At 31.5% G+C, this 16,896-nt stretch overlaps 1 protein-coding gene and 1 non-coding gene across 2 annotated transcripts; one reads left to right on the top strand and one right to left on the bottom strand.

Annotated features, from left to right (window-relative positions):
• Nucleotides 1-1,564: 1,564 nt before the first annotated feature.
• TRNAH-GUG (transfer RNA histidin (anticodon GUG)) lies at nucleotides 1,565-1,636 on the top strand. The gene has a single exon. It is a non-coding gene; the product is annotated as a tRNA-His (tRNA).
• A 12,549-nt stretch (nucleotides 1,637-14,185) lies between these two features.
• On the bottom strand, nucleotides 14,186-15,846 carry LOC146541656 (carboxylic ester hydrolase-like). The gene is made up of 2 exons (XM_085195642.1): nucleotides 15,670-15,846; nucleotides 14,186-15,469 (listed from the first exon to the last, which is right to left on the bottom strand). The coding sequence occupies exons 1-2, from the start codon at nucleotides 15,844-15,846 to the stop codon at nucleotides 14,186-14,188; spliced, it is 1,461 nt and encodes a 486-aa protein (XP_085051768.1).
• Nucleotides 15,847-16,896: the final 1,050 nt, after the last annotated feature.

Below are 16,896 nucleotides of genomic sequence, written 5' to 3'. Positions count from 1 at the left end.
TGGTACTATGATATTCAATTACATTAGACTAGGTACAAATTGGATAAATGAATAGCTAAGGTTAGTTTTGTAGCATATAGACTTCTATAGAACCACAAGGTCTACATCATATCAATTATATGACATTATTATTATATAGTAATAATAGTAATAATGTTTTAGATAAAAAAGTAGTAATTTAAATTTTGATTTTGGGTTTGATTCTAATTCTTGATAAAAAACAAGATTTTCATTTCCTCGCCCTAGTAAAAAGAGTGGAGATAAAAGAGTGGAGATAAAAGCGACGTAGAGTCGCTTTTATCTCCACCACTATTATATCCACCACTCCATATGCAATGTTTATAAATTTGGGCAATACGTGGGAAACGGCCTTGTTTGATTTAGAAGTAATTAACTTCTGTATACTTTGAACATGGTGGAAATTTAAAACATATATATCATATAAATTCTCTATATGAGAACGTTCAAAGAAACAATACAATCGTATTTTCAGATGATAAATTAACTTTATAACTCAGTGCTATTAATTTCAATTAACCAAGTCAAAATGTTATTTTTCAGTACAAAGAGTGACGCAATTAGTAAAATCCTTAAATTATTTAGAAATTATTTTTAATTATAAAATTAAATTGAATAATAATTAAAACTTAGTAACGTAGTGTCTTCCTAAGTTACTTCTTTATTCTTTTTTCTTTGAGAGTCATCACATTGTGTGAATTGCTATTATAAGGATTGAGTGATTCTTACTGCTATGCTGATGCTAAATAATGCTAAAACCAAAGATTCGTTTTATAATAATTATTTCGTATATATTTTGTATCTAGTTTCTTACTTACTGTATTTCATTGCCGCGTAATTAAAAATGTTTTGGGTTTGTTACTATCATTTGAATATATTTTTTATTGTATTTTGACCGATTATTTATTATACGAAACAGCAATGTATATAGGTAGGTATAAAAAAAAATGTTTAGAGGAATCTTTGGGTAGTTAAAATATGTAAACATCTACAGAAACGCAGAATACCACTTTTAAAAAGGGGTTTAAATTTGATATAGATTTTTACTATTCATTTACAGTTACTACTAGTTATTATGTATTTACAGGTAACATATAGAGAACCTCTTTCTAACATTTGTATGAGCAAACTGAATGTTGTATTTAGAAAGGGTTGACATAGGGGTCATACATATTACAGCGACAAATTCTTATCAGTTTTCGAGATCGAGGGCACGTGAACTTTACTCTTAACAGTAAAATTACTTATTAAAGAATTAATTAAAGTGGTTGTTTTTTTTTAAATAGTACAGAATTAATTACTTATATTTAAATAATAAAATAACAGGAAAAATAGATAAAAATGAAAACATAATTCAAAAGAGATTTAAATTTATATTTGTCATTCAGTTTCAAATCTTATTTCAATATAAATACTGTTATTTCGCGTGCTTACAGTAATAAAAAACTGGAGCAAACTGTTACGACACCCTGCTTGGACACTTGAAAGAGAAAGTTTAATTGGCAGCGGTACGATTATTTTGCAGCTATATATAACAACTCCGATAGCCGTGATCGTCTAGTGGTTAGGACCCTACGTTGTGGCCGTAGTAACCCAGGTTCGAATCCTGGTCACGGCAGCTAACAGCTGTCCCGGCGGAGTTATGTTTTTATAGACATTTTTATAATTTTTCCTGTTATTCTTGTGAGTCAAAAACTGTGTTTTAGTCTGAATTAGTTTATTAAAATTTCAAAGAAAAAATTGAATATAAAAGTTTACGATGTCATAAAAAATTAAAAATATCTCTACAATTTATGCTTAGGTTTAAAATCTATGGATTATATGAAAGAACACGGGCTAGAGATGGTTATCTTATTAAAAATACATATATTTTAAGAGTAATTTTTCATACGCAAGAGATTGGCAATTTAAAGCTACACATTATATCCCAAACATAGCCAAACAGGCAGAGGGAACCTATAGTCAAGCACACTGTTATCCACTATCTTCCAGTTCTTCAAGACATTGCCTGTTGAACGGCACTCAACGCCGCGCTCATTTCTCATGTGTTCTTTCCCAAGTTCCCTCTGTCTATCACGCTAGGTGCGGGTTAAAAGTGCATGAAGATAACATTTTTTTTATAATAATAGAGAAAACTAAATAAATTGAAACTTTAAGTCCAACGTCACTTCATCCAAAGAACAGCCTTTTACTAAAAGTTGGCAAATTACATTACTTAAAATTCACTGTTCCCAAAATATGAAGTTCGCGAGCACTTCACGCCTCATCACCGCAATTCGTCGTTTTATTATCGAATTATGTATATTTTTTCCACTCTACCCACCTTTGGGACTTAAAGGTGACTTTTATACGGTGGAATATATTTTAATGCAAATATGGTTTCTTGTTTGTGTTTTTTTTTAAATGTTTTCGTTAAATTTTGTATGAATATATTTTTGTTCTTTTTTGTTGCTTTTTTTAAGTATTAAAAAATATATATGAATATATAAACTTATACAAAATAATTATAATGGAAATACCATACGGACTAAGGTAGAGCTCGTAGAGTTGTATTTAGTAGTTAAGCACCGGGTCGTTTGATTTTAAATAGAATGTACGTTATACTAAGAGACTTTGTTTTGATGGATATCTCGTGAATAATTAACATATTAATAAATGATAATTTTAAAATTGATCAGAAGATAACTGAATTAAATATTTGTTTTCAAAAAATAATAAAATATGTATATTATTTACATCTTATTGATAGTTACACAAGGCGTGGTGTTGAGTTACGCCAATAAACAGCAGCATTTTGTAACTTGGGTGGAAAGTAAGCAATGGAGTGTCTTAATTATAAACTACTCTCTCATCCTGTTGTTCGAGAAAAAAGCAGTTTTTCTGCCTTATTTATTTTAATATTCCAATCTTAATTGCTTGTCCTAATACTAGGTTCCCATTAGTAACGTTACTTTGCGGAAAAAAGTAGTCAGAGTAAATTAAAGTAATAAATATTATATTAAGACATTTTATCACTAAGCAACCACAAATCCCTCGTCACGGTGAGATAATTGAATCAAAACGTCTAACAATATTGAAAGTTTCCAAGTTAACAGTTCTAATATTGTGATAGCGAATCAGATGTCAGCTGGAATTGAGTTAGAGAGTGAGAAGTTCAAATATGAACGGTATTTCTTTTTTCTACATAATTTATGCTTTTTGTCTATATTTTCGCTTTATTTTTGAATAAATAAAAAGAGAAATAACTAATTTCATATTCGCATAATTTAAGAATCAAAGTGTGTGCATCAAGAGAAAATAAAACAATTGCAAATGCTGGATTCTGTTGATTTGTACCTGATATACCTTTACCCTGTACCTAGACAGCCTTATCCTGATTCGCTCTGGTAACAAGGCAGAGCGCGGCGTTGATTTCCGCTACTCAACACGCAATGCAGAAATCGGTGGAAAGTAGGGAACGGAATTATTTTAATGGGAACAGAGTGTATTCATATAAGATTTCCAGGTTCAATCTGCCTACCCCTACTATATGCGGGATACATATAGATACTAAAACAAATCTGGAATAAACAGAAATTTATTAATGCATGAAATTTAGACAAACTTTAACCAGAACAAAAGAGTTATTCAATATTTTCTTCAAAATTTAAACTTTGAAAATTATAAAGGTCTACTCTTTTCCACGGAGAAAGGACACCTGACAAAGAGTCCATCGGAGTATGAAAGAATTCCTTTGTTTGTTGCACCTTTGAGCGCTGTGTTTTAGGATAGACAGTACTCCCTGCTAATGAATGCTGGAACGGAAATGCAAAAAGATGTAGGTACGATGTACGTGGAAAAATATAAAAAACGTGTTTTTTCAAACGATTTTGCCTTTTTCTCTATTTAATGTTAATTATAGAAATTCGGGTGGGAGTGGAATGTCTTGATGCTCCATTCAGAGTGAAGCTTAAAAAGAAACAGTATGCTAATACATATTACAATAATTTCCAAGACAAATAATTGCTGATAAAATCTACTATGCTTATATTTTTGTGGGTTTCCTTGTGTTTTCACTTTGTTCTCTATTAATTTTCATATTAAAGACCGTCGTGGCGCAGCGTCATACTGTATGACTATAAACACGTTAGTACTGGGTTGGATTTTCAATCACGGAAAGCGGTACTATTTATTAATATTTTCATTTCTTTGATCTGCTACCAACACAAAAAAGCGCGGTGTTGAGTTCCGCCACTCGCCACAAAATGCCTCGAAAATTTGGTGGAAAGTGGGAACGGAGTGTCTCAACACTACCTACCCTGCTATATACTGGAAACAGCGTGAAGCTGAAAGAACTTCTAGTTCACAACTCTAGTTCAAATATAATTTTTGCACTCAAATTGAATTTCCACGTGTCTCCGCTTCGATCTCACAGAGATTTGCATTCCAAGTCGTCTTACGTCGGTTCGCTCCCAGTGGAGTTCGATAGCGCTCTTGCATTTGACGGATTGCATACTATTACTATTTACTGTAAGTGGATTGTGGGTATTCACCGAGACAGTTTGAAGTAAACAACGATATTTAGCTGCAATTTCCTGTACTTTAAACGAATATAATGGGTTCGGTTCTCGTTTGAAGAAATATTTCTGCTCAAGTAACTAAGCCAGTATTACGTAGTCTGAATTTCATAAGTCATTTATAACTTTTTTGTAAGCTTCACGCTAGATCCCGCTGTAGGCAGGTTAGGCAGAGGGAGGCTAGGCGGAGGGAGCGGGAGAGGGAATTCTCGAGGCGTGTTGAGTGGTGTCAAACTCAACTCAACGCACCGCTTTGGCTCCTTACTAGCGAAGAAATGAAGATATTAAATATCCTTTCATCAAATAGGAATCGAACCCACAACCTATTGCTTTTACGCACACAAAGTAGGTAACAGAAATGACTTAAAAAGTAAGAGCTTGAACTAATTTTGTATTTATTTTAAATAATACATTGTGCTTTTATATTTACATAGCCTTATAAAATCAATCTCATTTAAAGTGATTTGAGCTTGCGTCACTTGTGATGCAAGAAAGGTGCAAGATAAATGGAAATCTGAACATATTTTACGATACAACATTTTAACTAAATTATTATATATATTTTAGAAACTGGTAATTTATAATTTAGTATGGTGGTATTTATTGGGTATAATGGTGGTTATTTCTAGCGCGTTTTCTGGTCTCATAATTTAAAAAGTCTCTTCAACGCTCTCTCTCTTAAATATAAAATTTCTTTTACCGTAACACTGTATCACGCAGGGTAGGCAAATTAACTCTGTATATCCTGTTCTTCACTTCTTGCCTGCGTATTGCGTATTTGCGTATTGAGTCACGTAACTCAACGTCGCGTTTAGTACTCTTAGCAGAGTGAGGATATACTTTATTCCCTAGAATGGGCATAGAACCCATAACCTTTAAAAGACAATTTTCAGATACTGTCCAATGGCTAATTCTCTATTAACAAATCAATTACGTTTGATAACTTTCCTAAAACACTCGTTTAAATTTCTTTTAAAGAAACAATGTTATATTATTTCATTTTGTTCTTATACTGCCATCAACACAAAAAATATCCTATTTACAACCCCTTTGCATATTTACGATGTAATATAAAAAATGAAAGGAAGAAAAAGTGGAAACTTCGGAAAAATCATTTATCGTTCTACATCTCAATAGAGGTGCCGTTAACAAGATTTCAATATAAATTGATTCTCGATATCCTGCCTGTTGCAGATAGAACGTGATGCAATCATTTAACGATTGTTTCTTTTAATTATATGTTTTTTTACGGTGTTTTTTCCACTTAGCATAAAAATATTCTATTTTTTACCCTACTTTGAGATATTGCATGCGGAGTTGGCGGAACTTAACTCAGCACAAAATAGGGAAAACTAATTATTGGTCGAATCCACAACCATCAAGTTTCTCTAAACGATTATGCCACGTTGGTCTCAACAGAAACGTCTATAATATTGTATAGTAGACATAAGATGATTGTCCTCCAATTAGGATTTAAACTAAGATCTGTCATCTAAATTAAAATATATTTTTTTGTAGCTTAATGTATTTTCTCGTAAATCATGTTAGGCAGAGCGAATAGTGTTAAGACACTTCGTTCCCTACGTACCGCCCGTTTTTTGAGACATTGCGTATCGGTTAGAGACATTTAACGCCGCGTTTTGTCTAAATGAGCGAGTAAATTAATATAATTTAAACATGTTCAATCCCTTGAATGGGGATAGAACCCACAACCGTCACTATCGGCACTGCACCATGACTATCTCTTAAATTATGATAACACTGAATTTATCAGTGCCACCAATGTCAAATATACAAGCAAATTTCGAGTTACAGTAATCACAGTACTAAATCATCAGGTCGCGGAAGTAAGTACCAACTCTCCTGTTTTATTATAGCCACTTGTTAATGAGAGAGAGATGAATAAAGTTTTCGTATAACAACTTGTAACGACGCTGGGATCCTTCAACCAGTCTGTATTGGCCCTTCGGCTCCTCAGATTCCTTTGGAAAATTGTATTTTTTCCACTGAAAAGATGTAGATGGAAATGCTAGCAAGATATTTTTTATTGCCCCAATCTTTGTAGGAAGTTTCGCCGTTTAGATTAGCGTTGCTTTTTTATTGGCCTTATATTTTGTGTTTGAGTAAAGAATTTGGAAGGAGTGTATAAAAGTATTACTTGACTTTATGGCTCAAATTCAGGTTAATATGATTATAAACACTTATGAAATCTTGTATTCTTTTTTATATCAATTGTGTAACTTCACTAATTTAAAATATTTTATATATATGACAGTTTTTAATTTTTTCATTATTGTTTCGTGTAAGAAACAATGAAAAAATGTCTAGACTAAACTGTGTACATGAATAGACATCGTCGTCTCAACAAATATTATTTTAAATCTTATCTAAAACTAGACAAATGTGAGTATATGTACAGTACAGTACAGTTTCTATATTTATACATCTCTTTAAAAGGTTATTTATTTCTGTCGTCTCTTTTATTAAGTTTTATATTTAAAACAAAAGCGTTTGCCTTCAAAGCGTATTGTTTTATTATTTAAAATTCCTGTTTAAACACGTTTAGTTTTTAATTTTAAAGATGGTATAATACTTATCGTTCATAATATAAACTCTAAACTAATACTTTTTAATGAAAATATTTTCTAATTTTAAACAGCAAATTTAAAGTTTAAAATTAGTACTAACCAAACACTTAGACAAAACAAAACGATCTTACATAAAACAATACCTTCAAAAAGAAAGAGGCTTTTTATTATTTTCCTCAAATTTTCACTCTTATCTCTTAACAAAACGACACAATAATAACTTTTACCATCTCACGAACATCTGGTGCACGGCGTGTACTGTAGTAGTATGTAGTATGTATGTAAGGCACACATCGCTCGAGGAACGACGGAGTGTTTAACATCCATAATATGTTTCAGATGACATCGTTCCAAGACTCAAATATGTTTTGTTAGATACTTTTTATAATATATATTATAACAGTTTGTTTTGCCAATCGCAGTGAAAAGGCACAAGCGTGTGAATGACTGTTAACGCGACAGGTTGTGGGTTCGATTTCCGTTCGAGGAATAATATTTAATATTTTAATTTTTTCGATCTGGTGTCAAGGCAAAGCGCGGCGATGACTTTCGGCATCCAATACGTATTGTCTCCGGAATTCGGTGAAAAATGATGAACGGAGTTTCTTAATAATAGGTTCCCCCTGTATGCCATGCTGTGTGCGGGATATAGCGTGAAGCTAAAAAAATATTGTTATAATATAATAATTATATTTGGCTAGAAAAAGAAAAACAATCTAAATATTTGGACCTAGCCCATGAGATTACCGCCATGTGGGATGTCTATGCGACTATCATTGTGCCGATAGTGGTTTCGGTTAAAGGTCTAATAGCGAAAAGCCTCGACCAACACCTTAAGAGGCTATCGCTTAGCTGTTGGATCAAGAACCGGATACAGAAGGCAGTATTACTTGAGACGGCACGTAATGTGCGGCGGTTCCTCTCTGTGGAGCCCTAGCCACCGATGGCTTGGACCCTTGTCCCGTCCTCGGAAGAGTGGTTTTTTTTTTTTTATATTTTTAAATGTATCTTTTTTTTATAATAATTTATATTTAAAAATGTAAAATTGATTCGCTAATTTAATAAAAGTATATATTTGGCTATAAAATTAATTCAACGTAAATTATGAAGGTCTTGAGGTGTACGTGTCCATGTGGGACAGTGTCTAGCTGTTAAACCGATAGTTGTAAGTTCGATTTCCACTCGGGTAAATTAATTATTATTTGTATACTATTAGGTAGAAGCAATTTTGTGTTAAGACACTCTGTTCTCCACTTTCCGCCCAATTTTCGAGATATTGTGTGTTGTGTAATGCGTTATTATGTCACTATAGCGAGAACTTACAATCATCTCAGTCTATAAATAACTATAAAATTTACATAGGGATTACTTCAATCCTACAATATTTAAAAAGTATAAAATATTTATTTCCAAAGAAGCAAGTTCGATCCAGTGAAAGCGTTTTCCTGTATAAACTTTTAATTGGCGTCGACACGACACCCCCAGTTCGGTATCTGTTAGTTTGTGATGCACCTAACAATGTCTGTTCAACTAATAGTTTCGTCCTTATATGTTCTAACTTGCCTGAAGATTTTTTATTCTTTTATTAATAGGGAAAGTCAATAATGCGTTTTTTATACTTTATTTTATACCTAGGTAATATCTAAGCCATATACAATAAAAAAAATAATTTAAATGAAATTTGAACTACCTAATGTAGATAGTTTTTTAAAGTTTTTTTTTTAATTATTCTCTGTCGAAAAATATTATTTTAAACTTTTAAAATTTCATATTCGTTTTAACTGAACTCTTTATTTAGACTTTTTTTTAAAACTCTTAAGTATAGATATTACTTTAACAAAACTTGAAAACGTGGTCATCTTGTCAACAAAAAAAATATTATATAATATGAAAATCCATATTTAATATCAAACTTAATTACAAATTTCAAATGAGCAGTATTGTAATAAATTATAATGAGAATCAGAAATTACAGAACCATTTTTCCGTTTGTCAGCTACAAACAAATAACGAAACGAGGCGAGACTTTTTGTGTATTAATTAGACCTAATTACTTTATCAGAATTTAATTAAAAGTACTGATATTATTAAATACAATTATAATTTGTATTATTAATTATACTAGGTTTAATCTACGGCTTTGCTTGCATGATCTAATAGAAATAACTAATAGTTGTATATGACATGTGAGATAGTCCAAGTGTCCATAACACTGGCCAAACTAACTTAACTGGTAACTCTGACCGCAAGTATATCACTCACTATCACACTACAGTAGTTCCTGAGATTAGACTATACAAAGTATACAAATAAACAAATTATTCAGTTATAATATAGATAGTAAAATTATATCTTGTCGATGTTTGTAATTACATCATATTTCAAATAAAATCCTGTTTTTTCTGCTCTAATAAAGATTAAAATTTGTCAAGATATTTTCAAGTAGAGACAGAAGATATTGTAAGTATGTGAGGTACATATTGTATGATTAATAACGTTGATATCGTTATAAGGTATAGTTAGATAGGAGAGAACTCAACTAATAGAAATGATGAAGTTGTTTCATATATGTAATTGGAACTTAAAATGAGCTTTCACAAAAAGCTTAGCCATCTATAGGTACAATACCTTATTGTTAAAGCTTATGAAGCTGTAAGACGTAGTACATTTCACGAGCGATACCAAGCTGGTAAACATTTCTATGAATACAAAGGCGTATGAGCGTCCACTCGAAATCCTTACAAAGAACCACTTATCTTGGATAAGCTTTTATACCGGCAATCCAATCTAAAAATGAGAGAAAACAAACACTTGTGTTTTTTCGTGTTGTTTGGCAATTTTTCAAGTAAATAATAGTTTATTTACCAAGTATACTATGTTTATGAAATGCACAGAGTTTTTTAAAATTCACTCCGTACCATTATTCTCTTTAGTCAATTTTTATAACATAATTTTTAATTTTATTCCAAATATTTTACAATTGCCACTCATAAGCTTAGGATATCTAAACGATTTTTATTTTAACATATTATATCAGAATGCTATGAGTTAATGTGGAAAAGTAACGACGGAGGGTCTTAACACTAGTCTCTCTTTACATATCTGCTGTCTCCATTCAGTTCACTAAGAATGTAGAAATTTTGCGTGGTAAGCAGGTTAGGGAGTGCAGGGTAGCATTAATAGAGGGATTCTCGAAATTAAATTTCGAATTTTAGGTCTTAATTAAAGCACATACAAACAAAGTTGCGGGCGAGGACTAGAAAGAAAATAAAATAGGTTTTAATTATAGAAATATAATTTAAAGAACTACTTTAATATTGATTTAATATTGTAAAAGTTAAATATTTCGTAATTTCTAAATATTGTAATCGATAACAACTTCAAGGTAAGCAAAGAATAAACTCCAACTCTATTCTACTCTCTTAACAATGAAACATATCACCATTTCTACAGAAACAAACACTTTTGTTTAATTCTTCATACAATATTAATAAATTGTAAACCCTGGTACAAAATTAATCCTTGACATTTTCACAGTTTAAGCATGAATAATGTCTCGTACAGCGAATACGTAATTTATACACTGAGATTCTTAGGCTAATTGCTCGGAGGCATTACGAATTTAAATCGTTTGAATGTATTGTATATATTTATTGTAGAAAATATTTTAAACTAGCGACCCTCTTGCGGCTTCGCCCGTTTTAACTACTGGATTATTCATGTAATGTATGTTTGCAAAGCACTTAAGATAATGTGAAAATTAATTAAACCCTAATGCAACCCGCATTTTTGTAGTTTCAATAAGGAAATTTCAATTGTTTTACACAGCAAGGATTTTTTAGTAGTAGGCACCGTAATTTTAAATCTGTGCTACTAATCTTTTCAAGTACTTATTAAAATATATTTAAATTACTATTTTTATATAGTTAAATGACTATTTTTAAACGGAAGAAATTATAAACAAAAACCTACCTACTAAAGACTACTACAAAAAATGTGAAACCAAATATATCGCGCTTAAATAATACATTCAACTCCAATTATCCAATACGTGCAAACGCGTCTAACTAAATCTTCGTTGCTATAGAGGCAGCCGGGTTTTTTTTTTCGAACTTGTGGTTAATGCTGAAGGGGGTGTTCTGTCCCTGATGAAAAGCAAGCACGACGTGGCTGCCTGTGAGGAAAATTAAATAGTATGCATGGGCCGGGAATCGAACCCGGGCCGCCCGCGTGGCAGGCGAGTATTTTACCATTGAACCACCGATGCGTGTAAGGCAGGCAGGCGCGGCGAACGCATGGCGAGGGGCGAGCCGTTTCTCAGCAAGGATTTTTTTGATATTGTAACAACTTCTAAAGTACTTATTAAAATGAAAAACAGTAAAAGACAGTTTTGATCTACATTAAATGGCCAACGTAACTAATGTACTTATTTATATGCTGAGAGTAAGGGATAAGTGAAACTTGAGTAACATACAGTTGATGTGTTAACGGCGGGATGTGTCAACAATTAAATGCGTTTTTCTGTAAAACTATTCGCAATTTCGAAATATTGTAAAAAACAAATTTTATCTTCGTTTAACGTAGAAAATTAATAAAGTATTTTAAAGGATAAGGATTAATACCATTATAGAAAAATATCCCTCACAATAAAAAATATATTGAAATTATTATTTTTAGACAGAAATATGATCACTACACGTTATTCTTAAAAGATACGAATATGCTCTCGCGGACTTTTTTGTAGATCTTATTAAGAGGAACAATACTCCAGTACATTTTTTTCATGTAGTACTTATCATTAGAGCAGCGCATGCGCGAAAGTGTCTCAACGGGTAGGACTTTATACACATTTATCGTATTTATGTTAATTTACATAAGAATGTACAAATAATAAACTATATATAAACCTTCTACGAAAAACACCCGACTTAATGGTGAAGACCGCATCAAAATCCGTTGGGTGGTTTAGAAGAAGAAGAGTTAGAAACAACAAACAGACACGAAAAGCGACTTTGTTTTATAAGATATAGGATGTGAAAATTTGTGAGAACAAACATCCATTTGTTCAACTTTCACGGAAAGCCTACTAAAAGAATTTATATGAAACTTTAGAGTAATATGGTTAGCTAATACGCCAGAATAATAGATAGGCTATAATTTACGTAAATGTTTTATATAATTTAGCTGTAATACAACAATGACTTCAAGCAGGCGAAGCTAGGCGTACTAGTTTCAAATAAAGTAAATTATTGTAAAATTCTTTCAAACAATATAAATATAGATAGTTGTGCCTGTTTACATTATTGCCAAATACGTCCTAAAATAAATATCTGAGCTATATTAATTAACTAGCGGACGCGCGCAGCTTCGCATGCTTATTTTGGGGGGGAATTCTAATGAACCATAAAACATGTGTTCAATTAAATACTTTTAAAAATCTAAATTTAAAACTTTATGAAAATCAGTGCCGATTTAAAAAAAAGCCCATACAAACTTTCAACCCCTATTTCACCCCTTTAAGGTTAAAATTTTTCAAAATCCCTTCTTAGTGGATGTCCAGATTACACATCTGTCCAAATTGCATGTTTCTACGCACAGCGGTTACGGCGTGCGTCTTACTTCAGTCAGTGAGGACAAGTCCTTATATATATATATAGATAATATTCTATTTGTCCGACAACATATACATTATCATAGTAAACATAGTGACAATCATACGATAGGAACGAGAAATAAAGATTGTTGCTCCAAGTTTTCGCCACCAAAAAGTTAATAAATCTTTTATGGGTCTGAGTATACGTGTATATAATAAAATTCCACAGTGTATTCTAGATTTGCCACTTCCAAAATTTTAAAGTATCTGTAAAAAAATTCTGACAAGTAAAGCTTATTACACTGATCAAGAATATTTAGAGGGTAAACATGTATGGAATTAATGTCTATTGAATGTAATGCAGGATAACTGCCAACTAATGTAATAGTAAAATATACCATTGACTTTGAAAAGAGCAACTGTTGAGTTGCTTGCCGGCTCTTCTCAGCAGAACTGCCTTCCGAACCGGTGGTAGCTTTTTGTTAATATGTTCATTCGATTATTCAAAAGTGCTTATAATAAGTTTATTTGAATAAAGAATATTTTGAATTTGAATTTGAAACAGTGACAACCTAGTGCCAAGTCACTTCTTTCTTCACTTTCCGCTGGAATCTGACAGATTGTATGTCAAGTGGAACACCACCGATTAATTCGTTCCCCATTGGGTTTTTCAGATACGGAGTATCTACTATACGAATTGAAATTGGATGTAAAAATAACAATTATAATTTAAAAAAAAATATTACAATAAAAATACCATATACAGAATAGTGTAGGGAACTCTCCATCTAGGTGGGGTGACTACAAACTCAAAGTGTCTGATAACGAAGCGAATAGCAATTTTGCAAATCACATGATCGACGTGAATAAAGAAATGATAAAGAAAACATAGTGAACTTTTTAAAATAAAATTTATTTCAATTCAAATTATATACTCGTACAATATGTAAGCACATAACATTCTGACACTTATTTTGAAACGACTATTATTTAAGGAATACATTCCTTAAATTTTAATAGTTACCTTACAAAAGGTTTAATTTTGAGGAGCAATGGGATGTTTATAATGATTCTTGTAAATTTTGTGCCAAAACTTTAAAGTGTCTTTTTGGAAATTTTTCTTTACAGATAATGTACTATTTAATACCATATAACTAAGATTTTCTTGGCTTACTGTAGGCCACTTTGGATATGAAGAACAAGGTGGTACTGGGTTTCTGAAAAAAAAGTACATATTTAATCTTAACCTAATATGATATTTTAAAAATGAAGTGTAGTCTTTGTATTTTCAATTTTGTCTTTTGCCACAGACTGTTTTTGTCAGTTGAAAGCCTGTGAGAAAAATATATTAATATTCGAATATTTTCCCATCATTTCTTTATAACATGTGTTATATACATAAATATTTAGTAAAATAGAAAATAAATTTCTTACCCAGTAGTAACAAAGTTAAGCCACAAGTCTCTCATAATTTTTTTCATACTTCTGAACTCTTCTGATAGAGTACTTTCATCTCCTGAATCCATGATCGCTTTATTTCCGGCAGCATGTCCAGCACCGCGAGTTTGTGTAAAATTAATATATGCTTCATTTATATCGACAAATACGTACTCATACAAATATACTTCTTGGTTGCCAGCTGCTGCTTGGAGTTCCGCCGATCTTGCTGTTCCAGCAGCAAACATAACGTCTGAACCATATTTTATATAACCCAATATATTTTTTTCATTTACAGGCTCATTATTAAAATAGAATGTTTTAATTTGATTTTCTACTTCTTTTCGGTCTTCTTCATCTTTAAATTTCAAATCCACAGGAAGAAATTCAGTAAAATTTTGATTCATCTTATCTTTAAATGAGTTAAAATCTTCTAAACGATAAAGGCCTTCCATATTAGTAATACCATATAGCATAGGCACTTTCGTGAAATTGCCACTTTTTAAAATATTTATGGGGTAATCATCGAGGAAAAGTTCTTGTCCAACATCACGTTCAACACAAGGCGCGAACACTGTTGAAGCGTCAGGTCTGTGGGAGACATCAATGGAGAAAAGCACATCATATGTGATATTTTTGTAAAAAGCTTGTAAGTTTTCTAAATTATTGACATCAACAAAACCTAATTGGCTTGCATACATCTTTGCATTTGCCAGGGGATCATTTTGGACAGCAACTGATGCAACATTATTTCCACTTTCTGGGATGACTTTATGAAACAATCCTTTTGCTACTTTCGAAACTATCATGAGATCAACAGATGAAGCTCCAGCACTCCATCCATCTATTGTGATATCATTGGGATTCCCACCGAAATTTGCAATATTTCTTTGAACCCATCGTAATAAAGCCAATTGATCCTTCATAGCTGCATTACCGGGTATATCTTTAGTACCTAGGGACAGAAAACCGTGTGGTCCCAGACGATAGTTAAAATTTACAATAACGACTTTTTTACTCTCTAGCAAATGAGTTGGAGTTTTTACATTGCCATAGTTGTACTGATACGCTCCTCCATGAAAAAATACAAGTACAGGTAAGCTAGTTTCATTTGTATCAGGCACATATATGTTGGCAAATAAGCAGTCTTCTTGCTTTTTGTATTTAGGATCCAACTTGACTATTTGACCATTACGAACACGCACTCCTTGTGGACATATGACATAATTTTGAACTGCTTCATAGGTCTCATTCCATTTTGGTGCTGGAAGTGGTGGCTGAAAATATTAAAATAAGTGCCATAAGCGAAGAAATTTTTTTAGTATTTATATCTGAATCTTATATACTAGAAAAACAAAATGCTTAACGCAACGAACAAAAAAAAATAATTTACATAATTAATATGTACGAATGAGACCAAGACAACCAAAACATGAAGATTTTTGTGACCCAATAATAAATGATTTTTATTACTTACACCAAATTTATTGTCTCCAGAAGGTGCTGTAGCATATGGTATACTATAAAATACAAAATAATCTCCTCCCTCGGGTCGGTAGCCGCGTACTGGTCCTTGATCAATGTTTATAACACGATCTTCTAATGACGTCGTTAGCTTCGCAAAAATACATAATAATAACCCCAGTCTAATCATCTTGAATGCTGTAAGAATAACTTCAATACTCAATAATAATAATTAGCCAAACTATATATAGGCAATGAACTAATTTATTAACAATATTGTTCATAATCACAGTTTACTAATTAACTCAATAATTCTAATTAACATAGATATTTATTGTCTATAATTGTAATAGCTATATAAGCAATATATCTAATAAGCAATAGACTTTTAAGACACTTACACTGGAAGAAGTACAGAAATACAATAATTAAAAATTGTGTCCCCTACTTAATATATACGTGAATAATTACAATATAATTATAATGAAATTCGGTAAAAGCACTTGTAAAAACATTTTATTTATGTAAATATTATCTCTAACGATATTGATAAAATGACTCAACAATTTCATTTTAACCTGGCATGGAGGGTGGGGAGTATGGATTTAATGAATAATATTAATGATAAATTTTATTATGATCTAGTGAGAACATACAAAAAGTAAACAAAGAAAAAATGAAAGTATAGATAAATATTGCAGGAAAACCTGTGTAAAACCGTTACCGATGTTTTATTTCATGATATTATAAAAAATATTTCACTAAAGGAACTCAACTTGTAATGTATGGAAGTCAGGTAATCAGGAAAAGTAGAGTGCATTAAAAAAGGCCTATCCTAGAGTTGAAAACAGGTAAGATCTTTTCAGGAGATATTCTATAAAATACATTCCTAATGTACAATATTCAAGGCTATGTAAACGTATTATTTTGCAATTATAATCATAAAATATTTACACAAGTAAAAGTCTGTAGGAAAACAATGCACATACCAACATCCTCTAATTAATATTAATTGTTTGTTCAAGTGACATTAAAAAAATATATTAAAATTAAAATCATGCGAATATTTATTTAATATATTTATGAAATTATTTTAAGTTTAGGGGGTAAATTCTAGTAAACCGTGAAACACGTATTAAATGAAATATTTTTCAGCGTCTGAATTTATAAAAATCAGTGTCAACTTAAAGATTTTTCCTTACAAACTTTCAACCCGTTTTTCACCCTTTCAGGGTTGAAA

Source organism: Heliconius melpomene, chromosome 1, assembly GCF_056956725.1.
Source record: "Heliconius melpomene rosina isolate 202511_hmr_F chromosome 1, ASM5695672v1, whole genome shotgun sequence".
Lineage (NCBI taxonomy): Eukaryota > Metazoa > Arthropoda > Insecta > Lepidoptera > Nymphalidae > Heliconius > Heliconius melpomene.
The sequence above is the reverse complement of the archived record's forward strand: the minus strand, read 5'-3'. Positions and strand labels throughout refer to the sequence as shown.